Source organism: Quercus lobata, chromosome 6 (assembly GCF_001633185.2).
Source record: "Quercus lobata isolate SW786 chromosome 6, ValleyOak3.0 Primary Assembly, whole genome shotgun sequence".
NCBI classification, from domain to species: Eukaryota; Viridiplantae; Streptophyta; class Magnoliopsida; order Fagales; family Fagaceae; genus Quercus; species Quercus lobata.
In genome coordinates this window covers 17,931,880-17,958,087 of record NC_044909.1, presented here as the reverse complement: position 1 = coordinate 17,958,087, position 26,208 = coordinate 17,931,880, and the positions used below count along the sequence as shown (strand labels likewise).

Below are 26,208 nucleotides of genomic sequence, written 5' to 3'. Positions count from 1 at the left end.
AATATTTGACTCAATAATTTTAAATAGGTTGGAGTCTTTTAATAGAATGGTAAACCACATCACTTGTCCACCATGAAAACCTTATTATTTCTCTACTTTTACACCCAGCTCTCAAAATTTTTGTTTTTGCTTTTGTTTTTTTTTTTGGGAGGGGATTATAAAAGCCACATTCATTCCATAATAATGGCCTTGGAGCCCACAATTAGGACTCAAAGTGAGATTGCACTATACAAAACCAATAAAAACTAATAACAAGTGCGCTTTACAGGATTGCGCTTTCGTCACTCACTAAACTTAGGACCCAAGATTGCTCTCTTAATACGCCTGGCCCCCAAGACAGCCGAAAGTGAAAACTGCTCGTCTAAGAAAACACTTCATTTCTCAACAGCTCCAATGCCACCATTGCCCCTTACAAAAACACCTTTTGCTTCTTTTTTCAAATCCATAGTGTACCATTTTGGTAAATTTCTAAGAAAGAAAAAGAAAAATCAATAGGGTATCAGGCTCCTTCCATAAAAACCATCCAAGTTCAGTCTATGTGATGCAAAATCTTCAAATAATTTATAACATCCCACCCTGCCTCCTGCTTCTTAGGCCTCTCCCTTCAAAGAACAGTTCATCATCACATTATACTAATACTAAGCAACATTTTAATGCCCCGCTCGAGCTTGGCAAAGAAGCTACAACACGCTAATAAAGCGTGGAAGAGCTTCACCATCACACTCCAATCCAAATTACACAAGCTCAAGATCTCCAAAGCCATAAAAACCACCACTCACCGCCTCCTTGCCATGCGTTGCTTCCGCTTCCTTTTCAAACGATACCCTCTCACTAAACCCTCCTATCAATACAGCCAACATTACTACCACCACAACCAGCCTCAAAAGAACTTTTCTGCTATACACATAGACGAGCTCTTTGATGAACCTGTGTCAGTGTATACCAAGAATATGCATGCTCACGCTGAAACAAGCAAAGGTAAAAAAGTGTTCAACGAGAAGGTTTTACCAACAAATACCAATAACATTAATAGTGTTGAGGATGCCTGGAAGGTGGTGGTTGCTTCATCACCGCATCTCCAAGTGGATGAAAGGGCAGAGGAATTCATCTCCAAGTTTCATGAAGAGATGAAGCTCCAGAAGGAAAGGTCAAATCTTGAGTTTCAGGAGATGTTAGCCCGCAGTGCCTAAAAATTAAATTTTTCATTCTTTTTTTTTTTACTTTCATATTTTCTTCTATCTTTCAATACAGAATATGAAAGTTATAACAGGTACTTGATGGTTTGAGATTTTCTCCTTTTTTTTTCTCACCTTGTGGGGTGGAGTGAAAACAATGATTTTGCAATGAGTATGATTATGAAAGTGTATAGCAACCCTGGGTTGTCTAGGGCTTCTTGTGTATTCTCGTCAATGATTCTTTTCATGTGGCTTTTTGAATTTGGTGATTTGATACATACATATGGGGAGTGCTTTGTTTAATTAGTGTGGAAAATAAAACAAAGTTGTTTGTATTTGAAGAACTTGCAATGCAATCATGAAAGTTTGTAATGATTACCTGGCAAAGGCTTAAGAGTTCAGTGTATTTTATATTTGCAACTGCCTCTTTTTCAAACCAATGTCTGTAACCCTGAAAGGCTGAAATTAAGAAATACAGGATTCAAACAAAGTGACCACTTCAATTAAGGTCCCTAAACACTGAATTTCATAATTAATCAGTTCTATTAAGAGAGAAAAATAATTACTCCATGTTAATGATGATAAACACAAAGAATCTTAAAAAATTACTAAGAATCATACAGAAAAATGAAGTAAATCTTGGAACTCAAGAGTAGAAAATAATCTTACAAATTGCGTTATTATTTACTCATAGGTTGATTTAGTGAGTGGATATATCTGTAGTTTCAAGTATAAGAACTACTGCCAACGGACTGGTAGCCTGATTGGCATCTACCCCCATCCTGGCATCTACCCCCATCCTATAAGGGATAGCCATGCCAGAACACCAACTAATTGTCATGCTGGAAGCTCCCATAAAGATTTTGCAGAAGACATTTTCCTAAGAACATTTAAGCCACAGCATGTAACCCCCTATTAAACGGGTTGTTTCTCCAAAACCAACTACTCCCTAACCCCCACAAAGAAAAGCTGCTGCTTTACAACATTTCTTTCACTTATTCTATTTTTTGGTTTAGTATTTCATTAACAAACGTAGACTGTTGTAACTTCTTTTCCCACAAATTACACAAAGTTTTATTAACATTAATGAGTCCATGAAAATACAGAATGTGCTCCCTATGATTTCCTCCTACATATATGCACATTAAACAAAAATCATAACAAATAGTTCATAGAGCCCCAACAACAGCAGATTTAGGAAATGATATCAAGTCTGCTTTGACAATATCCTAAATTAAGTGTTCCCAGCTCACAGAATCCAGCTAAAAGGCAAGTCTGGGACAACATTAGTGCAGAAAATCCTTCATGGGATCATCATGATGTATTCTTTTCATCCGATATGCCTCCATCTCCTCAGCAGTAACCTACAAAAGGCATTACATGATGTAAAAGACACAATGGAAAAGAAATTAACCAGATCCAAGACTTCACAAGTAATGGCTTAACAACAGTTGAATGATAATAAAGATACCTCATCATTCCATCTCACATTATACTTGCGCTTTCTTTCATCCTTCTCTTCCTTCTTCCTTTCGTCCTCCTGGCCAAACATAACATGCATAAGCAATAGCAATACATATAAAACCAATCATATCTCTGGTAAAAATTATGCAAACAATAATTTATATCTTCAATAATATTAAAAAAATTAGAAGCAGAAGTAGAAAAGATCAAATGATCCCAAATTCACCTTTTTAAGGGCCTCAGTGAGTTGGTTTTTGTCAAGGAGCAAGTCATCAGGTACATCATTTCCCCAAGTAGCAAGCCTTTTCTCCTCTGCTGGAACAGGTGTCTCTGCATGCAAGTTGAAGATCAAATCAGAATGCGAATGTACGCATTCATATCAAAACAAAAAGGAATTTACAAAACTCATTAAGAAGTGTCCATGTACGGGTACGGGTAAGACATGGTGACATAAGCAATTTTTGAGAAATTTAACATGATATAGCGGCTACGACACCAAAACGACACGGGTATGGCACCCCAAATGAAGTGTTTGTGCTTCCTAGAATATAAACAAGTAAATCACTAAAGCACAGAGATTAAAATAAAGGACTGAAACTTGTGTTGAAATTTGGATTCCAATGAGAAACCAGTAGAATCATGTGGACTTTGATCAAATATAGGAAATGTCCGAAATCAGCAAATAAAAAAAATGTGAACTTTGTCAAGATAAATTTTGCACATAGAAAAAGTGAACATATATTCTAAAATTACAAATTAAAGGTTCTAACCTTCAGATGCTCCTTTACGATCAATGTTAGCCTTCATTAGGTCCGCTGCAGCTTCAGCAGCCTCAATTCCAGCAGCACCAGTGCAATAACTGTTCCGTATTGTTTGCTTACAGCACTTGTAACCCCATTGATGATCCTTCCACCATGAACCCCAAACACTTGTGTGGTTATTAATATACACATCCTCCTCATACTTACTTTTGGGAAGAGAAGTCTCCTTCAAAAATAAACCAAGAAATAAATAAGTTAAAATCCTCCTTTTGCATGCATCCAATATTAAAAACTGAAAAAAAAGTAGGTAAAAAAACAACATAGAAAATGCTTCACCATTCTGTCCATTCAAAGTTCGAATGAGCTAGAACTGAATGGTCAGGTAAAAATTGATAATTAGTAGAAAGTGTGATTCAAAGCGAAATATTATTATATCTCTTTGCATATCTATTCGGGGCAAGAATACTGATAAATATATAAATTTTGAAGGTCAGAATCGTCAGATGCCATGTGATAAAGGTTACAATTATTAATGTTCTTCGAAAGGAAGATACACCCCATTATCATTATAGAAAAAAAGCTATTGTACATATTTCCCACATTCCCCAGCAATTTCAAAAACCTGTTTATAAGTCTTTCCACTCATTGTAAGTACTAAAAACAGCAATTAAAAGCTCAGAAAGTTTCAAACCCAATCCAATTTCCTCAACCTCATCCTGACTCAATAAGGACAAATCAATTCCATGTTTCGTGAAAGTTCATTTCCCACATCTTCAGCAATCCTCTTTTTTTTTTCCCTTCTTACTCGAAAAAGTGATTTCATAGAAATTATCAACCAGTCCCAAAACTTAAAATTGTTACAAATGACAGGACAAATTTAAAGACGATAAAATTGTTAGTATGAGTCACCTTTTATAAAAAATAAATAAAATAAAAAATGAAAAAGGGAAACAAATTATTGAATGTCTAATGCTATTTCACCCTAGATAGTGCTATATGATCAACAATTTCCACAAGCCAATCCTATGGGGATGGATTAAAGTTTTGCTGAATTAAATTATAAAAAGAAGATTTCAAAATATAATGCAGCTTGCCAGCATTATCATATTCAACTCTGCCATATTTTTCAAAACAAGACAAATTTTTTAAGAATGTGTTTAACAGAATGTAATACCAGGCCTTTTATAACTCTCCCAGCACGATCATATTCAACTTGTCTCTCAGTTTGTCCCATAAGAAGTTCCCTTGGGAGTTTAGCATCAGTTGCAGCATTGCCATACTTCTCCATAATGGCATCTTTCATTTGTAATTTTAATTTCTCCTTAATGATCTTATAATTTTTGTAGAGCAATTCAGCTTGCGATGGAGCTGCTTGCATGTGAATATCTTGACCTTTCTCAAATGCCTCCCAGGCATGTATATTGAGTTGCTTGAACTCCATAGCTTGCCCGCTAACTCTGTATTGGTTATCTCCCTGTAATATAACCGTCAACAAATCAAAATCATGTGACATTTAACACATAGGCAACTACAAAATATTTCAAAATAACGTCCACAATATCCCTAGTCACTCACTCCATAAAACTTCTCATTCGGGTCAGCATCGGGAAGAGGATCTTCACGCATGGACCGAGTTTTGGGATCATAATACGCAGAGTTGACATCAAGGTTCAGAAGATATTTTGCTGTGTCCTCCCGAATACGCAAATTTCTGAAATAAAAGGACAGAATAAAAACAATGATGCAAAATTATTATTGTAAAGGAATGCTATACCAGTGGACAGAATATGCTTCCAGTTTAACATCAAACAAATATCTAAGACAGTAAACTGAAGAAAACACACCTGACAGTTCCAGTGCTTCCACCACCTGTAGTACGAACACGCTTCTCAACCTTTGCAAAGTCCATCTGTTTACTTTCATCAACCTTGGCCTCATCAACTTTCAGAGCATCTTCATCTTCATCACTGACATTACCTTCCCCATTCTCCTTATTGTTTTTCTCCTCTAATTTCTTCAGCTGCTGTTCTTTCAGGTACTTCCTTCGGGCCTCATCCCTTGCCTCATATCTCTCAATGACGCGAGCATAAGTTGCTGCATCATAACCATTCCATCGGTCCCGTTTGCCATCATAATCCAATTCAAAAGTCTCTATCTTTTCATCAGGTGCAATGTGAATGTTAGTCCATTTTGCTCCTTTCTTGCGTGGCCTCTCCATGCACAACTTCACATTATGTGTCATTGCCCCACAGCTGTAGCGAGAAAACGAAAAATCCACATCCTTCATGAATCACAGCTTTACCGCATTACATGATACAGAATACCAGTGAAACAGATCATAAATAGAGGAAAATTTTCCTTCTGTTGTCAAATTTAGTATCATAAAATCATACACCATATATAATTTAAACTTTCTTCCTTAATATAGTAAATGACAACAGGAATAAAAGAAAAGCTACAAAATTACAACATCTCATTTCCAGATATGTATTCAAAGCTCTAGATATCAAGTACATATTAGGACATAGAGACTACCATGTAGGCTTTTCAAAGTTTAACGATGCAAAAGCAAGAAAGCCCTGAGCAGTACTTGCTTGTGTGTTCCTATATTTCAGAGGCCTTATTTTAACTGATATGGGGCTAAAGTACATTTAACTGAAGCTATAAGCGAATCAAAATGGAGAAAAAAAATCATTGAAGTCATGTTGTTCAATAACCAAGGTGACTTATTACTTGTTCAAACAAATTACTATTACATGTCAGATGACTCATATTTTAGTTCAAAGTAGATAAATGTACTCTAAATGCCCTCAAAATAATGAATTTGTTCTCTGGCTTTGTATGTCTGAGTTTGTGTTTGGCATAACAATGAATATGTTCTCTAGTTCTGTACATCTGATACTCGGGGGAGTATAGAACAGGGGACCACAAAGTAGAGATAAGATGATCACAAGATTGTACTCAATTATAATATTGCCTTTAGGAGTTCGAGTTCAAGAGAAAACAGTAGTTTAGCACCTCTTGGGGTGCCAGTGCACTGAGGTTTGAATCCCACTAGCCCATCCCCCTATTTTACCTATCAAAACATATATTTCCTTTAAAAGAAAAACCGAGGAAAGGTAATACTTAGGATGATAAGATGATTATGACTCTGCTTAGTACTAGTTACCAAAGGCTACTAAATGCCCAAGGGCAGTAAGTGCTGTGGCAACACCTCAAAAAATACAACCTCAATTTGCATTTTCATCTAATGCCCATGAGAGTCATGAGCAATGGAGACCTATAGTGCTACAGACAGGTTCCCCCAGTCATTATCACTATTACACTACCAATAAACTTTTCATGCCCAATATTGAAAGCATTTTTCCATATCTCAGTCAAGAATGTAAAATTCCTTAGTGCAACCAACATGAACTTGGAAACAGTACGAGCAAGGTCCACTTACTTTTCACATGCTCCCTTCCTGTACTTATCTGCCTGAAATATTTTTGCACCTCTATCATACCAGGATTTTGTATAATTTGGATCCGATTTCCATTTCCTTTGATGTTTTAAACTCTAACAAAGAAAAAGGTAGAAAATCCTTGATGAGAATAGTGCCTTTATATGTGTGAGAAGGGTTGTATTGAACTAAATATGTGTGAAGCTTACTGGTCTCTCAGCATTAAGATACCAAGGTGCAGACGACATATACTGAGGAATGTGAGGGTTAATCTCTTTCCCATCTTCATCAACCTCTGCTGGCGCAAGCCCAGCTTTACGCGCTTCCTCCAATTCAAGCTGCTTCCGATGATCCTCTCTAGATTTGAAAGCCACTGAAACACCCAGGAAGTAAAACAGATTAACCAAAAATAGATATTCATGATAGAAACAGTCACCAAAAGGTCAAAATAACAAGGGTAGCCACTGCAGTTTACCATAAATGACCTGTACTCCTCATGTTCCATGTTTCTAACTTCAAACTTAAGACACTGCTACAACTACAGTACATAAACATCCCTTCATATGAAAATCTACCACTTCAGTGAATTATCATATTATTAAATTATTTTGACAACTTCAGCATAAAATTTTCAGACATACTTTACTTGGGTTACATGAAGATGGAAAAAAAGCTTCAAGTGTAGTCCAAATATTCATAGCAAGTACAACTATTAGCTTCAGCCACTCAATAAACAACAGTTAATACAAATCTATGTGCTATTTTTTTTTTTAACCCTTCAGAAATGAGAGCAAATTATACTTTTTATCTAATTAACTAAAGAAAAATTTCAATACCCACTTGATAAAAAAAAAAAAAAAAAAAATTAAGTCATATTGAATTTGAATTACACAGACAGAGAAACAATAAATCAAGCAGATACCCACATGACAAAAACTCAGTACTGGGCAAAATTTAAATTATTCTTAACACAATGATACTGTGCAATAAGGGAAGATTGGAGAAAATGAATTACCTGATGCAGTAGCCATGTTTGAATGTAGGATAAGAAGAACAATGTATGTTCGATTCAGAGCCCTAACCTGCTGGTAGAAACGGATATATTAAGTATTAACATTAGAATTTCGTAAGTGGTCTGGTTTTATAGTGGGAAATGGTGGCATGTGTACCTCTAAAGACGTACAGAATTTTCTGGAAAGGCCATTGGGTAGTGAGGATCACATGCGGGCGCGTTCATAATGAATTGTGGACTCATGAATTATTTTAACGACAATGAACCGTCGTCGTTTCCAATTATTCATTTAATTGGAAATGAGCCTAGCTGAGTTGAGCCGCCGAGTATTAAAAGTTTTAAATTGACCATTTTAATTTTATTTTGAATATAAGCTAAGTTTAAGTTTATTACTAAACTAAAACATATGCTCAAGTCTACTTCATTTTCTTTCTCAAAAAAAAAAAAAAAAAAAAATTTACTTAATTTTCTTTTTTCTTTTTTCATATAAGATAGAAATTCTACTCTAACCTAATTTAGATGTATATGTGTGTGAAATTCCCTCCTAGAGACTTGAATTTCGGCTTTTACCCTCACACCCCACAAGCATTTATACTAGTGGAGTGACCATCGCACTAAGAGTATTACGGTGGTTACTTCATTTTCTTGTTAAACAAACTCAAACTTGTTCACAATTAATTATTCTTTTTCCATATATATAGTAAATACTGCAATAAATGTTTTCTCCTCTTGACAAAGATGTGCTAATAATTTTTAACTAAATTACAATTGAAATTATATTATTTAAGTTGATTAAACAAAATGATTTTTGTTTATCTATCTATATACTATATATATAAGAGGATTTCCCTCTTTCGACTACACTTTTATGTGATTCAAAAATACCCTCATTAATGAAAGGACTTCATTTAGAATTATGATCATAAATGTCAAATAACAAATTTCATTTTGAATTAAAAAATAAAACTCCTAAAATTTAAGATTTTTTTTTTCTTTCACGTTCAAAAAAGAGATTATAGTTATAACTTTTCTAAAAAAACTTATCATTTTTATTTGTTGAAAATTTAAAAAAAAAAAAATCTATTCCTAAATTATAATAGATGTAAATTATTAACTTTTAATTAAAAAAAAATAAAAGAGCACACGCCTAAGCACGTGCTCAGAGACTAATACTATGTATAAGAGGATTCCTCTCTTTCAATTGGACTTTTATATAGTTAAAAAATACCCTCATTAATGAAAAGTATCTTCATTTAGAAATAGGGTCATAAATGTCAAATAACAAATTTTATTTTGAATTCAAAAAGGGAATTCCTAAAATTTAGGATTTTTTTTTCCTTCACGTTCAAAAAAGAAATTACATTTACAGCTTATCTCTAAAATTTATCATTTTTATTTGTTTGAAAAAAAAATATATATTTCTAAATTATAATATATGCAAATTATTAACTTTTACCCAAAAAAATAGATGAGCCTCGTGCTTAAAGGCTAGTAATCTTATAAAGATTAGATTCACAAAATTTTCTATTGTTAAAAATATACACAATTTTTTACTATAAATGGATTATTTATACTATCAATAAATTACAAATAATAATTTGATATAAAAAAGTTTATTTATAAATTTAGACAATTCAATCTCAACTCTATATAATTATATTTTAAATATTTATCTATATTGTTATTTAAGGAGCTTTCCTGATTTGAGAGCCTCATTTTTTTTGTTCAAAAATACCCATACATCTCTATATTTAAGTAGAAACAAAACTAAAGAACAATCTGGTAAAAATACAACTCTAACTCCCACTAAAACATTGCCTAAAAAATAAAGTCACTCTCCTGTTGATTTTTAAATTACTTTATCCACTTATAAATTAGATTCTCAAAAAAAAAAAAATATATATATATATATATAATAAAAACACAGGTTTTTTTTTTTTTTACAAAATAAACATATAATATTTGTTCATTTTTTGAAACTAACCTTATGATACTCCTGGTTGTATTAGTAGTTCTAAATGCATAATATTCATGAGAAAATGTGTGAAACTCAAATTGGAACAAATGAAAATTTATGACACTAAAAAAAAATAAAAAAGCCTCATTACATGCACGAAGCGCGTGTGATAAGGCTAGTATACATACAAACATGTAATATTATATTATATTATATTATATATATTGTAGGGATAAGGGCCTAAAACTATATATTGGGCTTTGGGCCTTGGCCGAGGACATTGATTGGTCCAAGGACGAATAAATAGCAATGAAAGTGTTAAGCTTAGAGTCTCATAGGTATGTGGCAAATGGAAGGGTTGGGGGAGGTGGTCCGAGGAGTAATATCTCCTCGAATAAACGAAGTGCAAACCAGAGGTATATCCTATCGCTCAATGTGACCTTCTAGAAAATTCCACCAATAGGAACGTGAATTATGAACATACAAGATGAATGGAAGCTCAGAAATATCTATAAAAAAAATGCTACCACCGCATTGAATACTCTGTAGCTAACTCTCTAACCGCATTAATGAAGAAGTGATCTCTGAATAGTGTTTTTCAACCTTACAGCTACCCCCAAAGACTTCAGGAAGGTGCTGATGGGACAAATATCAACACCAACCATCTGGCCTGCACGTGGAGGGTAGAGATGAAAGGAGAAGATAGTATAAAAGAAGAATGCAATGAGAATAGGGGTGGAGGAAAAAGGAAAGAAATACTGTAACAATCAGGAATCAAATTTGTGATCAAACTTGTAAAAAATATATAAGAACTGATCTCTTTGGACTAAGCAAAGGACGATTTTCTTTAGACTAAATCAATCTATCTTCTTGTTCTTGTCATTGGAGCCCAATTTATTTGTTGTCTAACTCATTTTAACCTAGTCTTCCAATCCACTCTCTACAAATTTATTGTTTTGGACTTTTTGGTTCTAAGTCCATTCACCTTTTAGGCTGAAAACCCAAATCTGGTCCTTACACACACACACACACACACACACACACACACACACACACATATATATATATATATATAATTTAACATCATAGTTAAGAGCTTGTTCGCAAGCATGTTAATATGCTTGGGTTCAACTTTTTTAATAATTAGGCTTAAACTTAGACTTCAGATTTGCTCATCTACTAAATAAATAAACATAAACAAGTTTTCCATAGTTGGCATAACTATTTATAAACAAGTTGGTTCATTTGTAATCCTACCCAAAATCAAACTTTTATGGAATAAACCTTAAGGGTCCATTTGGTTGGAGATATAATATGAATGATAGAAAAGAAAGGAAAGAAATGTTGAGAGAAAATATTTTTAGTGGGTGTTTGGTTGGAATGAGGAAAAAAAATTTTGTGGGGTCCAAGTGTTTTCTCCTCTGACCCATTAAAATGTTTCTTTTCAAATTGGAGAAAATACGATTGGACTAAACCACCTATGTGAAACATACTAAGTATTCTTGGTTTGCCTTTTTTTTCTTTGTGCTTCCTTTTTTTTTTTCCTCCGATGTTCTTTTTATTTTTATCCTTTGCTTTATTTTTTCGTTTTGTCCATTTTTGTTACTTAGGGCCCGTTTGGGAACAATTTATTTCACTAAAATTAAAACCGAAACCTAATTTACTAAAAGTAGTGTTTGTTTGGGATTCGCTTATTTTACTGAAATTGAAATTTTTTTGCTGAAAGTATTGTAGATAAAGGTAAAATTTAACTGAAATAGTACAGTGGGACCCATAAATAGTACCAAAAAGTACAATAAGACTCATAAATAGTAGCAAAAATAAGTTGAATAGTAAAATAAGTTGACAAAAATATTTTTTGTCAAACACACACATAATGTAGAAAAAAGCTAAAAGCTAGCTAAATAGTACAGTTAGACCTATAAATAGTACCAAAAAATGTAATGAGAGCAATGAATAGTAGCAAAAATAAACTAAATACTTTAAATAAGTTTAAGCTTTCATCACTTCCCAAACGCACTCTTGGTGTCTGTGGGGCCAGAGAATTTGTGTCCCGGCCCACTTTCCATTAGGACTCATGGCCCGCGCCGAGGAGAGTAGTTGTCGAGGACAAGTAGTGAAAGACCAAATAGCCTAGAGATGCAACCGAGGATGACCCTGTCCTTGGCATCCCAAGGCTTAAAAGGAAAAAACGACATGTCATCAAAGGCAACCTTCAAAGCGCTCCCAGAAGAAAAGACAAGTAGAATGGGACTCGCACGGGGGTACGATGTGGGAGTGGTTCAAGGAGAAGACGTCACCTCCGCATTGAATGCGCCAACAAACGTCCTGACCACATTGATAGGAAAAGACTCCTGAACAGTGTGGTTTCGGTTATTGCAACTAACAGAAAGTAGGGGGAGGCGGCTGATGGGACAGGTACTCGAGTAGTTACCTGTCTGATCAACAGATGGAAAGTCAAGATCAACTGAGAAGGGATATATAATGTAAGGGTTTATGCGTCAAAAAGGGGGCTGGAACCATGGTAACCAAAAAGAAAAAGGGGTAATAAGAACATGAAGCTCAATGGATAAGATCTATGGACAAACTTAGTTCACCTCTGGGCGTCCACCTTGACTAACCACTGTTCAGTGATCAAGGCCTAGCCTTTCAGCCCATACTCTACAAATTTTATTGTTTGGGCCTTTAACGTACGAACCCAACACTAGTTTGGGGACGTTACAAATCGAGTCCTTACAGTGTCCGTTTGGCAAATACTATTTTTGCCAACTTATTTTACTGTTAAGCTTATTTTTGCTACTTTTACTTTTATCTACAGTACTTTCAGCAAAAGTTTTTAGTTTCAGCAAAATAAGCGGATCTCAAACTGACCCTTAGTATTCCTTTTTTAGTTTTTTGTCACTTTCTATACTTTTCATTCGGTTGGTTTTTTCTTTATTAGCAGTTGGTTTTTTTATTTATTATTTTTTTGGTTGTGTTTCATCTTTTTTTTCCTTTTTTTTTTTTTTTTTGTTTTGTTTGATCTTTTATCTAGCAAGGGCATGAAAGTAAATTTATACAAACTATATTTTTCTATCCTTCTACTTTTCCATTCCCTAAACAAAACACCATGAGGGAAAATTAAAATTTTCTATCCTCCTCCTTTTTCATTCTTCCAACCCAATGGACCCTAGGAGAATAAAAAATTGTGGGAGAATGGAAAAGTGGGAGGATAGAAAAAATTTAATATCCTCTCATTTGTGTTTGGTTTGGAGGGGTAGAAAAGTGAAAGGATGAAAAACTTTTTTATTTGGTTGAGATGAAAATGAGAGGATGGAAAATGAAATTGGTATAAGTTTACCATTATGTCCTTACTAAATATATAAACAAAAAATAACACATTTTTTAATTAAAATTTTGTAGTATGGACACTTCAATTTTTTATTTATTTATTTATAAAATAAGTAGCCAAAAGGATTTTTTTTTTTTTAATAAAAAAAAGACCCAAACCAAAACCAATGTATTGTGTGTAAGATATGGAAGACCTTTATCCCCCCCTTCCCCCTCCCCCCAAAAAAAACAAAAACAAAAAAGCAAAAAGGAAAAAAAGTTGGTTGGTGGCAATTTTGTCATTCATCAACAACAGGCACAATCAGGTCTGTTTTCTCTCCATTTGAGAGAGACAAGTTTTGTGTGGGTTCAGGTGGAAAATACCTGAGCCCCACCCAAAAATTTTCTCTCTCCCCCTCTTTACCAAACAACACACAAACTCAATTTTTCTCATTTATTTTCTATTCACTCTATTCCATCTCCAAAGAGAGAATCTATCAATCATGCACTATTTAGAGTAGTTTGAATGTACAAGTGAATTACCTTGAAAGGAAAAATGTACCTCATGAGACCACCCTCTCACAGTATAGGACCCATATAATGTGATAAAGGGGTCTCATGAGATTATCTCCTAATATACTTTTTCCTTTAAAGGAGTATAAAAAAGATTTAAAAAGGTGAGGTCATAGATTTATGATTTAAACAAACTTTGTAAGTAGGGAAAAACCAAGATTTGAACCTAAGGGAACTAAAGATGAATAAAAAAAATCATGCAAATTTAAACTAGCATATGTCGAATATTAACAAAATATTAATGAAAGAGAAGACACAAAATAATTCTCTTGATACATTTCAAATAAATCATAAATCCAAACTAAATTTGATTTCTTTTAAATCTTGAAAATCATTTATGAGGGACTTTGTTTTAAATTTATCAACAATCCCTCTTTCAACATACAAAATTAAAGAGTACATTAGAAAATCATCATTCATAATCAAAGATATCTTTTAAAAATTTCGTTGGACAATTTTCATAAATTGAGATATTAACATTATAGGTTGGCAATGCTATATTACTACCATTAGCTTCTGAAATATTTGCATTTTTATTTTTGAATAATTCACATATTGTAATTAACTTCTCATAATCCAAAAATCAAATAAACGACATTTATTAGTTCACTATATGTCCAATATTTTTCTAACTAAAATATTAATTAGTTTAAAAAAAAAAAATTGTTTAAGTGTAGCCATATAACAAAAATCAAAGTGCCACACAAATTATTATTATTTTTTAATATATACAAAATAGAAATTCCACTCTAACTTAATCTAAGTGTATATCTGTGTGAAGCATTGAAACTCCCTACTGGAGATTTAAACTTCGGCCCTTACCTCCCACACCTTACAAACATTTATACTTGTGGAGTGACCATTGCACCAATAATGCGTGATGACCATTGCACCAATAGTCTCACAACTAATGATATACAAAAACAACTTACAACCATTACTAGGCAACAAAAATTAATTCGATAAATAGACTAAAATAAACTCAATAACTAGTAACTATAAGTCATACTTGGGGAAAAAAAAGTTATTAATGCATTAAACTATTAACTAATTGTGTAAATAATAAGAATGATAAAGTTTGGTTACAAACTTGGTTGCTACAACTCCCACTAAAAATATTAATATGACTACATATTTTGAAAAATCTAACCATTAAATTACATATTCTTTATGTTCATCAACACATATGTCAAATTTGATGTTAATTGGATGTTATTTACTATTTGACCCATAACTTATTTTTCATTCATAATTTTAGACTATAAAAATTTGAAATTTAAACATTTAATTAATAACATAGTTATTGATTTTCGGTCTTTCATAAATTTTGCAAGCATTGAGGATATAAAAAGAAAATATAAATCTAATAATGGATTTGTCAAAATTTATATCCAATAAAAAGATATTGAGTGAAGTTATAACCTTAAGTTATAACAAAGTTTGTTACCAAATTTTATCCTAATAAAAATAAGTTAAAAAAATATATTAAACATCCCTTGGTAGGTAAGTGGTAATCTGAAAAGTTATTAAATTTGTAGGTTATCCATCACCTTATGACTCTCAAAAGTCATCTCAAATATTGATCGTGCCTATAATGAAAGTGAGAACCCTTCGTCTATTTATAAGGAAGGAGCCTTAGTTAACGAGTTCAAAAGAATTAAAAAAAAAAACATTCTCAAGGATGATTATCAGACGTTTATCTAAAACAAGTCCTTCCCTAATTTTTTTTTTTTTTTTATTAAATTGGATTACAAATAATTTTTTTTTTTTTTAAATTAGGCTAAAATTTTGTGCTAGGTCAGTCAAGTGTTGAATTGAAGTTTCTTAGTGCTAATCAGCAGTTGATGGTATAGGTATAAGTGCCAATCGGCACAGTGAAACTCCAACTTAAATTTGCTAATCTTATAATTTTTTCCACAAATTTTGATAAGTTTATTGTGGGGACCGACCCAAAATAACAGGCTGGCTGGGTCCTAGGCCCGTCTGAGGACTCAGCCCGTTCGAGGAGTCAGCGTGGCCCAAGCAATCCTTATTCAGGCCCACTGGGGCAAAGAGAACATGTCCGAGGAGTAATTTCTCCTCGGATACTGTAAAATCCGGAGTAAAGGTACATCCAAGCCACTATAGTCCATCTTTCAAATACGTAAAAAGGAAAGAAGCTCGAAATATCTCAGCAAAGGCTGCCACCACATTAAATGTCTTACAACTACTCTCCTAGTCGCATTAATGAGGAGAAGACCCCTGAATAGTGTTACCTTGGCTACCGCAACTCACAGAGAATTGAGGGGGGTGTCTGATGGGACAGGTGCTCAAGTGGAGGTTTGGATGATCAACAAGTGTAAAACCCAGATGATTGGAAAGAGCCTATATAATATGTAAAGGTCCCCCAAGAGAGGGGACGGAGAAAAAGGAGGAGAGAATACTGTAGAGAAGTCTTACTGCATTAATCTGTATCCATTAATCAAGTTTCGAGCCTTATTATTTGTGAGGGACCTCTCTTCACAATAGCATTTTTTCATTCTTGTTTCTGTATTCCCTTATCCCATGCGACAAACCGTTTAAACTAACTGATACAGAGTTCTTTAGCCCATACTCTACAAAAAATTCATTGTGTGAGACTTTTTGGGCCAAGACTTGACCGACAAGGATTGGGCCACTAAAATTGTGCCCCTACATTTATATATATATATATATATATATATATTTGGGATAAATCTAACTTGAGACCTAATTTCTAGCCTTTTAGGCTCAGATAATTTTAATGGATATTTAAAAGTCTTATTTAGGTTCCAATTTCATCTCCTCCATTATAATTAATCAATTATATAAAAACTCCTATTAGCTATCTATTTTTTAATTATATTTTATCTTGAAGGTTCTTACTTCTTACAAAAATTTGGCATAATTGTGATGACTGATGAGAGGTCAATGAGTCTGAGCTTCAAGAAAGAACTAAACTATTGCAAGTAAAAAGAGGAGAGGTCATAAATGGAGGTGAAAATGGCCAAATACCATGTTTTGGCAAAATTTATGATAAACTAACACTGTTTCGAAAATATTTAGCAATCTATCACTTTTTTAGTACTCGAGTTTCACAAAATCGAGTTCTAAATAGTACTCGAGTTCCTAAGTAAGTCGCTAGCGTGGCATTGTTGATTTGGAATTTGAGAGATTAAAAAACAATGTGGTACTTGATATTGCGGAAATCGAGTATTTTTATAGTACTTGAGCTTAACAAAGTCGAGTACTTTTTTTTTTTTTTTTTTTCGTACAAAACTTTTGCTTATTTCATCTTCAACTGTTTGTGATCATTGTGTCCACCATGTTAGGTGCATCATAACATGGCATTGCTGATCTGGAATTTGAGAGATTAAAAAACAATGTGGTACTTGATATTGCGGAAATCAAGTATTTCTTTATAATACTCGAGTTTAACAAAGTCGAGTACCTTTTTTTTTTTTTTTTTTTCGTATAAAACTTTTACTTATTTCATCTTCAACTATTTGTGATCATTGTGTCCACCATGTTAGGTGCATCATAACACCGTGGGTCTAACCCACACTTGATAAAAACACCTCATTAAAGAGGTGGTTGGACAAGCCACAAAAGTTAGCCTATTTTCTTCTTGAGCAGTGACTTAGGTGTGTTGAACATGCTAAGGACAAAAAAAAGAAAAGAAATGGGCTAATACATTAAGGCTATTCGGCCTAAGGGAGAGCTGAAGGAAAAAGAAAGTGGCTAAAGCAAAGTCAAGGCAAGTGAGTTGCATTTATTGTGATTTGATGTCAAGGGTGTGAAAGGAAGAAAAGAAGGAAATAATGAAGAAATAAATGGAGAGGCCATTCGGCCAGTGAGCAAGAAGTGAAATCCCAGAGAAAGTGAGGACTAAGTGCAGTCTTGAAGAATTGTATGAGTGAGCGAGCAAGCAACTCCAGTTACTTTGTGCTTAGCTAATTGCAACTCCAGTTACTTGCACATGAACTTTTTCAAGTCCAGATACTGTACTTAGTTTGGTGGACACAATGATCACAAGTAGTTGAAGATGAAATAAGTAAAAGTTTTGTATGGAAAAAAAAAAAAAAAAACCAAAGTACTCGACTTTGATAAGCTCGAGTACTATAAAGAAGTACTCGATTTTTGTAATATCAAGTATCATATTACTTTTTTAATTACACAAATTCCAGTTCAGTAGTGTCACGCTTGCAACTACTCACCTAGGAATTCGAGTTCACTGAACTCGAATATTATTTAGAACTTGATTTTGTGAAACTCGAGTACTAAAAATGTGGTACATTACTAAATATTTTCAAAACAGTACTAATTTGCCATAAATTTTGCCAAAACGTGGTATTTGACTATTTTCACCCATAAATGGACGTGTAAAGCTGTATTGCCCAAGTATAATTTAATTATATTTTAGTTATTTTATTTTATCTCGAAGGTTCTTACTTTTTACAAAAATTTGGCATAACTGTGATGAGAAGCCAATGAGCCTGAGCTCCATGAAAGAACTAAACTATTGCTAGTAAAAAGAGGAGAGGTCATAAATGGATGTGTAAAGCTGTAATGCCCAAGTATGACCCGTTATTTCTTGGGTAAGTAATGCAAGTAAACTTTTTGACTAACTCATCATTTGACTTCTTGGTTGAGCACCCAACGGTTGTTCAAGCTTGAAATGCGTGGGACAACCTGTGTGATCAGTTGCTGACTAATTCATATTTATATCATATATCATATGACGCCCGTGGAAAGTTAATACTCACCATTCATAGTGCGCATCTAAATAGCATATTCCTCCTACACATCACGCTACACGCGCACTTTACCCAACCCCTTTATTAAAATCTGCTTCCCAAAACTAAAAAACGACGTCGTCCTTCCACCTCATTCTGCGTTTTTCGTTGAGCCCTGTTTGTTAACCCTTCACCAATCATTAAAAAATAAAAATTATTATTATGAAATTCATTTATTATGCTTTTTAAATTCATTAATAATTTTTTTTTAATTTACAAGTCATTAATCATAAAATCATCACATCAATTTATAAGTTTAAAAAAAAAAAAAATTTGACATGTAAACTTTTTTTTTTCCCTATATGTTGGCTTAATTTTAATTTAGTTATTAAGTTTTCACAAATTTCATTTAAAACCTTATATTTTTAAAGTTATTGTTATTTTAGTTCTTACTATCTAATAATCATGTAAGTATTTTTTATTAGTAAAAATATAATAAGCACCAAAATGAAAAAGAATTTTAAAAATTTAAGAACCATAAAAATTTGAAAACCAAAACCAAAACCAAAATATAAGGGCCAAACATACAATTTTGTCAAAATTTGTACTAATTTTAGAATATTATCTTTATCAATAACCCTTTGCACATTTCCCTAGGCAACTTGACAACTACGTTTCCGGCCCAATAAATATTCGAGCCTCATCTCTTCTTTTCTTTCAATAGCTACTACTTCACTGCTTCACTCTCCAATTTTTCAAACCGATTCAATTTTTTGCAGTTCCTTTGATCTCGATCGAAAATGGGGAAAGAACCAGTTCGCGTTCTCGTTACTGGAGCTGCAGGTACCGTATCAAATCCATAATCAGATCCATCACTCTCAATTTTCTTCACTAAAATTTTTCGATTCGATCTGAGACTTGTTAGACTAGTATTTAAATTTCTTTTTCACTTTCTATTGCTTTTAGTCTGTTTGGAGATTGGTGTAGATCTGGTACGTGACGATCTACGATAAGCCTAATTAGTTCGAAGAAAATTGCGTAAAATTTTAATTTTTGGTTATAATAGAAAAAGAATTAAACAGATCTGGTGCTTGCGATTGATTTTTTTGTATCTGCGTTATTGTTATTTACCGATTGTAAAAGACAGAGTTAGAAGTTGGTGTAATTTTATTGATACAGTTGCGTTCTTTGTGATCTGAATTCTAAGATCTATGTTTTAGTTTATTGCCCGAAAAGTTTAGAAGATAAATGAAATGGATCTAAGCTTGTGGTAATAATTTAGAAGACAAATTGTGTTATGAGAATACTCTATGCTTTGCTGGCTGACTGACATGAGTCAACTCTCCTATGTTCACACGGAGTGTTTGAATTTGGCCATAGCATACAAAGCTGAAATCTGTGTTATGTAATCAGTGCCCCCTTTAATGTTTAGGTAAAGAAAATAGTGTTCATTATAATTATCCACTCTAAACTATGGAAATTTTGCAATGTGAGACCTAAACTACACTCTAATGTGAGATTGATTTGTAACATAATCGATTAGTGGGTTAATTAATCTTGAATTAGGTTGTTGATTGTAAAATTTTCATAGTTTATGGTGCACTTGGTAAGTGTTCTTATAGTTCAGAATGGAAGCTGATTGTTAGTGAGCGTTTGGATTGCGTCTTAAGCTGGGTTTGGATACGGATGAAAAGGAACGCTTCTGCCCGTTTCCCTTTTTTTGTTTTTTTTTTTTTTTGAGCATTTTGTGGCTGTGGTGTCACACTAGTGGGTCCGTGCACTTTTCACGGAAGTCACAAAACTCTCTTTTTTCAGCCATTTTTTCATTAAAAATGGGTTCCATAACATTATTTACACATTTAAAAATTATTTTACTACAATATTTTTAGTTTTTAGTAAAATAGGTGATATCCAAACGGACCCTAATAGCCCTGCGTTTTGCGTTTCAGTTTTTTTTTGTTTTGGGGGACCAGCTCCTGGTGCACTGTTCATATTCCATGATCAGTGATCAAGCATATGAACAGTGTTTTTTAGTGTGAACAGTAACCAGAATTTATTTTTCAATTGTTTTCAACTTTCAGCAAAATAAGTGGTATCTAAACGCACCCTTAATCTATTAATTTAGACGTTGATTTGGATGGTAGGACAGATGTCGAAAGTTCATCTCAAATTGGGGAGTTTATGGTAGAATTTTGTAGTTTAGGATGTTTAGCATGCACATTGAAAATGCTCGATAGTTTAGGGTGGATAGCTATAGTTAAGCAAATGGGTCCTGACCACCCTGTGATTCTGCTCATTCCTGATCTAATATGGTTAACATTTTCTTATCTACTGTGCAATATTTTGTCTCTAGTTTAGTTTTTGAGTGATGTATTGAGGATTTATTGTTGGATTTGTTTGCAGGACAAATCGGATATGCTCTTGTGCCCATGATTGCTAGGGGAGTGATGTTGGGTCCTGACCAGCCCGTGATTCTGCACATGCTCGATATCCCACCTGCTGCAGAGGCATTGAATGGGGTGAAAATGGAGTTGGTGGATGCCGCATTCCCCCTTCTTAAAGGTATGTGTAGGCTTTTTAATATGTCAAATATGAATGACTTGTGTTAAAGCATCAATACAGACTCAGCCTTTTTAATTTGTTAAATTATGAGGTCTGATGGGATGAATTTTGACAGGTGTTGTTGCTACAACTGATGTTGTTGAGGGTTGTACTGGGGTCAACATTGCAATCATGGTTGGTGGGTTCCCAAGGAAAGAAGGCATGGAAAGGAAAGACGTGATGTCTAAAAATGTTTCGATTTATAAGTCTCAGGCTTCTGCCCTTGAACAGCATGCAGCTGCAAACTGCAAGGTGAATTAAGTTATTTAGGATTTTTTTTGGGGGGGTTATTTTGATGCCCCATAGAGTCGAGTCCACCTTATCCTGAAATCAAATATCCTCTTGCAGCATGTATGATAGCTAAAAGTTGGAACCATATCATGTGTTAGTTTTCTTTGCCACTTTTTCTTGAATGGTATTCTTGAATCAATCCAGTACTTGTAACATATTTGACATCTAAAGTGCTTTGAAAAACTAGGGTAGCCCCTTATGGATTTTGTGTTTACCAAACAAATTAATTTGAAGTTATGAGTAAAATCATCCAGATGAATTCATGTCCATGTGATGTCCATACATGAAAAAGAAAAGGCATGTTCTCCTGTAAAGTCAGACTGGATGTGCTTCCTGAACGTATGCTTAGATTTCATCTGCTACCTTTGCAGGTTTTGGTTGTTGCCAACCCCGCAAACACCAATGCATTGATCTTGAAGGAGTTCGCACCATCTATCCCTGAGAAAAACATTACTTGTTTGACAAGACTGGATCATAACAGAGCTTTGGGCCAGATTTCTGAGAGACTGAATGTCCAGGTTTCTGACGTCAAGAATGCTATTATCTGGGGAAATCATTCATCGACCCAGTACCCTGATGTTAACCATGCAACTGTGAAAACACCATCAGGAGAGAAGCCTGTCCGTGAGCTTGTTGCTGATGATGCTTGGTATGAAAATGGACTACTACTTATTTCAATAATTCTGTTTGGTTTGAGTACATTGAAGTATTCACATAAGTTTCTTTACTTAAAGGTTGCATGGAGAATTCATAGCCACTGTCCAACAACGTGGTGCTGCAATCATCAAAGCTAGAAAGCTATCTAGTGCATTGTCTGCTGCCAGCTCTGCTTGTGACCACATACGTGATTGGGTCCTTGGAACCCCAGAGGTTGGTATCTTTCTGTCTATTCTTGGATTCATATACTGTGCAGAAGTTTCTTTCATGCTGATTGATCACTTTATTTGCAAATTCAGGGCACTTGGGTTTCCACGGGGGTATACTCTGATGGTTCATACAATGTACCAGCTGGACTCATTTATTCATTCCCTGTCACTTGTCGCAATGGAGAGTGGAAGATAGTTCAAGGTAATTTCCAGCAAACACTTGTAATATTAATCAATGCTTGGTTTTTGTCTTTCTCCCCACTTACACTTTGCCGTTCTTTTTATTGGTTGTCACTCATATCTTACATGTAAAAAATAAAACGGATTGCCACTCTTTTCTCTGGATAACTTAAATCTGATTCCCTTTCCAGTTCAAATCTTCTTGCCTTGCTTAGCCTTTGGCATAGGCATGGGCCTAGGCTCTAAATCAGCGGAATCCCAACTGTGCATTTAGGCTTTAAGCTTTGACCTTAATGGTTGGAGGGATGAAATAGCTGGGTTAAATCAATTTCATATGTGTGTGTCTAGAGAGAGATTGAGGGAGAGCCTGCTGGGGGTGGGTGGGCTCTTTTTATCTTGAATTTCATGTGACACTGTGCTGAGAGCTTTATTGGCTTTGCACATATGCTCATCAAGGCTACTGCCTTCTAAAAGAAAGACTATTCACTAACACTCTTGGATCTTACTTTTATGTTGCTTTTTTATACCTTTGAATTCTTCCCGCTTCATTGTTGTTGTGTTTGAATGACAGACAGAAAAATCTGATTGATGTTTGAGTTTTTTTGTTTTTTTTTTGTTTATGATTTATGGCTTTGATATTCAAGTTTTTTAAAGTTCAGATTCTTTACATTGTTTGTCTTCAGTTTATGATTCTCTTGGTGATTCTCATTTATTTATTATTATTAATTATTTACTATTGCTCAGGACTTTCAATTGATGAGCTCTCAAGGAAGAAGTTGGACTTGACAGCAGAGGAGCTCACCGAAGAAAAAGCCTTGGCTTATTCATGCCTCTCTTGAATGCTCTTGTTCTTTATCTAATGTGATAGTATGTCTGGCTCTTTCTGGTGTGTCAATAGAAGTAGCTACAGTTTTGAATAATGCCATTGTTAAAGATTTAGGGGAACTGTTAATGATGGAGAAGCTGCTTCTATGGATTTATATTTTGCAGCTTTCATTTTTACAAGAATGTTTGAATTCATAATGGTTATCTTGGTTATAAATATGAATACTATCACCTGCATAATTGGATGAAGTTGAAGAGATTGTTGATGTAGAACATGTAGGGCTTTTGTATGTTTTGCCCCCCTCCCCCTTCTCTTGCCTCAATTGTGATTTCATGGTGACTGTTTAAATACCAGGTTCCATTATCCTTGATTAACAAATGAATTTCATCTTTTACCTTTCTAGTGTTTTGTACGTTTTTAGTTTTGGCAGATGTTGGTACAATACTAGGGGCATCTTTAATGGTAGTTTTTTTTTTTTTTTTACAAACTTTGTACATATAATTACGAAAGAAAAACTTAATCCAGATGCTCAGAAGCTAAAGCCAGTTATCTTTTAGCGGACTTTTTTGATCGTGTGCAAGATTTCGTTGGTAGAAAGTTAATCTTTGATGCTTCAAGCCTTCAACACTAAAACCATTTCCCTCCTTACTTGTTTGGGTTGAAACTGCATTTTTTTATTATTTATTATTATTTTAAAACGCTTCCATTTTATTTGTTGAACTTTAATAATCTAACTTCTCTAGGAACATTATTTAGTTCATTCTCTTCAAAGTAAATTATTATTTTCTAAAGTATCATTCTTAATTTAGGCTTAAATTATGCAAACGGATTCAAATAAATGATAAGTTATAAGGTTTCTCAAAAAAAAAAAAAAAAAAAAAAATTGATAAGTTACAAGGGTTATGTCTCGACTTTCTAAGAGAACCTTAAATGATATAGTGGACAAAGAAAACAATACGGGGAGAGGAGAGTCAATAGACTGAATACTTATTTCAGTTTGCAAACCCATCACTAATTTAGAGAATTAGTGTTGGAAGTTCGGATTCGATTGACGACTCGCTTGCCCAAGCTTAGAGCGACCCCTCGGCTATTCGAATTGGCTGCCATACAATGATGCACTGACAAAGGCAAAAGCAGTACTGAGATTCTGAGAGAGAGAGAGAGAGAGAGAGAGAACCACAAAGGGCGTGCCGAGCAAGTAAGTACAGAGGAAATGATTTTATTATATAAAACTAAAGCAACATGACAGCTATCTCAGAAGGCAGACTTGCCGCGAAAGTAAAGAAAGAGGAAATGATTTTATATGATTTTATTATATAAAACTAAAGCCACATGACAGCTATCTCAGAAGGCAGGCTTGCCGTGCAAGTAAGGAAAGAGGAAATGATTTTATTGATGAAATGATTTTATTACATAAAACTAAAGCCACATGACAACTGTCTCAGAAGGCAGGCTTGCCGCGCAAGTTCTCTTAGAGGAAAGAATTTTATTATATAAAACTAAACCAACGTACAAATTGATGACAACTATCTCAGAAGGCAGGCTTGCCGCGCAAGTTCTCTTAGAGGAAAGAATTTTATTATATAAAACTAAACCAACGTACAAATTAATGACAACTATCTTACTGATGTTACAACTACAGCAGTGGCGATTCTAAAAAAAAATTTTAAGTTGTTCCTTCACAAACATAAATTACATAATTTAATAAAAAAAATTTTATATATTGACAACAACAGTAATAAAAAAATACGCAAATACATAAAAATATTGAGGGAAATTTCACATTTACTTATTATGCTATAATGACAAATCCGTTTCAAGTAGGTTGTTGATCACAAGCATTAATCTTTTCATTCTAGGTTTCACTTCCAAATGCTGGGTGGAAATAGATAATAGAGACAATTCAATCATATAAAGATTGTCAAATGTATTTATTCTTATACGTATTACATTAGTTTTAAAATTCTAATCTCCAGGTAACTGATTAAAAGCCAGAACATCTTCATTCTAGGTGCAATGTTCAAAAAATGGTAGCATCCACATAAGTATTTCAAATACAAATTTGAATGAATTTATTACCTTATAAAGTCAATAAACCCACTTGAAAAAAATTATTACAGTGCATTTCTTTGTTGTGGAACGTATTCTATTTCCCCCACCCCCACAAAAACCACCTTAGGGTAAGCAAAAGTTAAAAGTAAAATGCCCATTAAGCAAGTTCATCTAAGCTATCAATATTCAACACCCAGACGAAAATAAAGGGTGGAATGAAGACCGTTCAAACAAGAGAAACCCATGCATCGCATAGGTTTATGACTATTACACATTAAACCCTAAATTAAATCAGTAGACTAAATTTAAGGATGAGGATTTAGCAAATATACACACAATAAATATTAAGTTTTACTCTTTGACCACTTGATTTGTTATATTATTAACATGTATTTTATTGCTTGATAACGAATTAGATAATAAGACATATACATTATTAGGTAGCTTAGGTTACATTGGTAAACTGGGAACTTAAAAATCATTCCAATATCTGAATCACATCTCATATAAGACTATCCATGAGAAACAATAGCAAACTTTAGAAAGGTAGCAAACTATTTTTCTTATAGAAGAAGAGGGAGGCTGTTTCTACAAAATGCTTCTAGCAGGCTGTTTCTATAAAATGCTTCTGCAACGAGGCCCAACAAATAAGCCCACGCCATCATTATTTTCTATGATGGAAACTATAATGCAATTTATGCACTCAGTTAAGGCACTTCTTTGTCCTTTACTAAGTATGGTAAGTAAAAAAAAAAGTATGGTAAGTATCAGTCTGACAGTTATGACAAAACCTGACCCCAAGAAAGGAGAGAAGCTGCAGTAAAGGCACTCTTTCAAATTCATTCAGACTTTGAGCAGAAAAACTCTTAACAAGTTTCTGACCATGAACATAGATAAACTCATTAAGTGAAAACCCATTTGTCATTTATTTATATATTTTAAATTGAGATCTTTAAACAAAGCTAT

The 26,208-nt window shown here is 33.8% G+C and overlaps 3 protein-coding genes across 5 annotated transcripts; 2 read left to right on the top strand and 1 right to left on the bottom strand.

The window, feature by feature from the left end:
- Positions 1 to 325: 325 nt before the first annotated feature.
- Positions 326 to 1,547, top strand: LOC115951029. Its single transcript, XM_031068348.1, has one exon. The coding sequence runs from the start codon at positions 654 to 656 to the stop codon at positions 1,188 to 1,190; it is 537 nt and encodes a 178-aa protein (XP_030924208.1). The 5' UTR covers positions 326 to 653; the 3' UTR covers positions 1,191 to 1,547.
- Positions 1,548 to 2,225: 678 nt separating this feature from the next.
- LOC115951028 (pre-mRNA-splicing factor SLU7-like) lies at positions 2,226 to 7,967 on the bottom strand. 3 transcript variants are annotated; one of them, XM_031068344.1, is made up of 10 exons: positions 7,858 to 7,967; positions 7,052 to 7,215; positions 6,846 to 6,958; positions 5,245 to 5,652; positions 4,976 to 5,111; positions 4,575 to 4,874; positions 3,410 to 3,626; positions 2,866 to 2,969; positions 2,647 to 2,715; positions 2,226 to 2,539 (listed from the first exon to the last, which is right to left on the bottom strand). In XM_031068344.1, the coding sequence occupies exons 1-10, from the start codon at positions 7,871 to 7,873 to the stop codon at positions 2,462 to 2,464; spliced, it is 1,605 nt and encodes a 534-aa protein (XP_030924204.1). In that variant the 5' UTR covers positions 7,874 to 7,967; the 3' UTR covers positions 2,226 to 2,461. The 3 variants fall into 3 exon arrangements, with proteins under 3 accessions (XP_030924204.1, XP_030924205.1, XP_030924207.1); XM_031068345.1 differs by lacking the exons at positions 7,052 to 7,215; positions 7,858 to 7,967 and having other exon boundaries at positions 5,245 to 5,696; positions 6,846 to 6,933; XM_031068347.1 differs by lacking the exons at positions 7,052 to 7,215; positions 7,858 to 7,967 and having other exon boundaries at positions 5,245 to 5,701; positions 6,846 to 6,930.
- An 11,070-nt stretch (positions 7,968 to 19,037) lies between these two features.
- Positions 19,038 to 23,462, top strand: LOC115994633 (malate dehydrogenase, cytoplasmic). The gene is made up of 7 exons (XM_031118843.1): positions 19,038 to 19,269; positions 20,830 to 20,988; positions 21,104 to 21,279; positions 21,690 to 21,967; positions 22,053 to 22,188; positions 22,275 to 22,386; positions 23,109 to 23,462. Exons 1-7 carry the CDS (start codon positions 19,227 to 19,229, stop codon positions 23,201 to 23,203), a joined length of 999 nt encoding a protein of 332 aa, XP_030974703.1. The 5' UTR covers positions 19,038 to 19,226; the 3' UTR covers positions 23,204 to 23,462.
- The last annotated feature ends 2,746 nt before the right edge of the window (positions 23,463 to 26,208 follow it).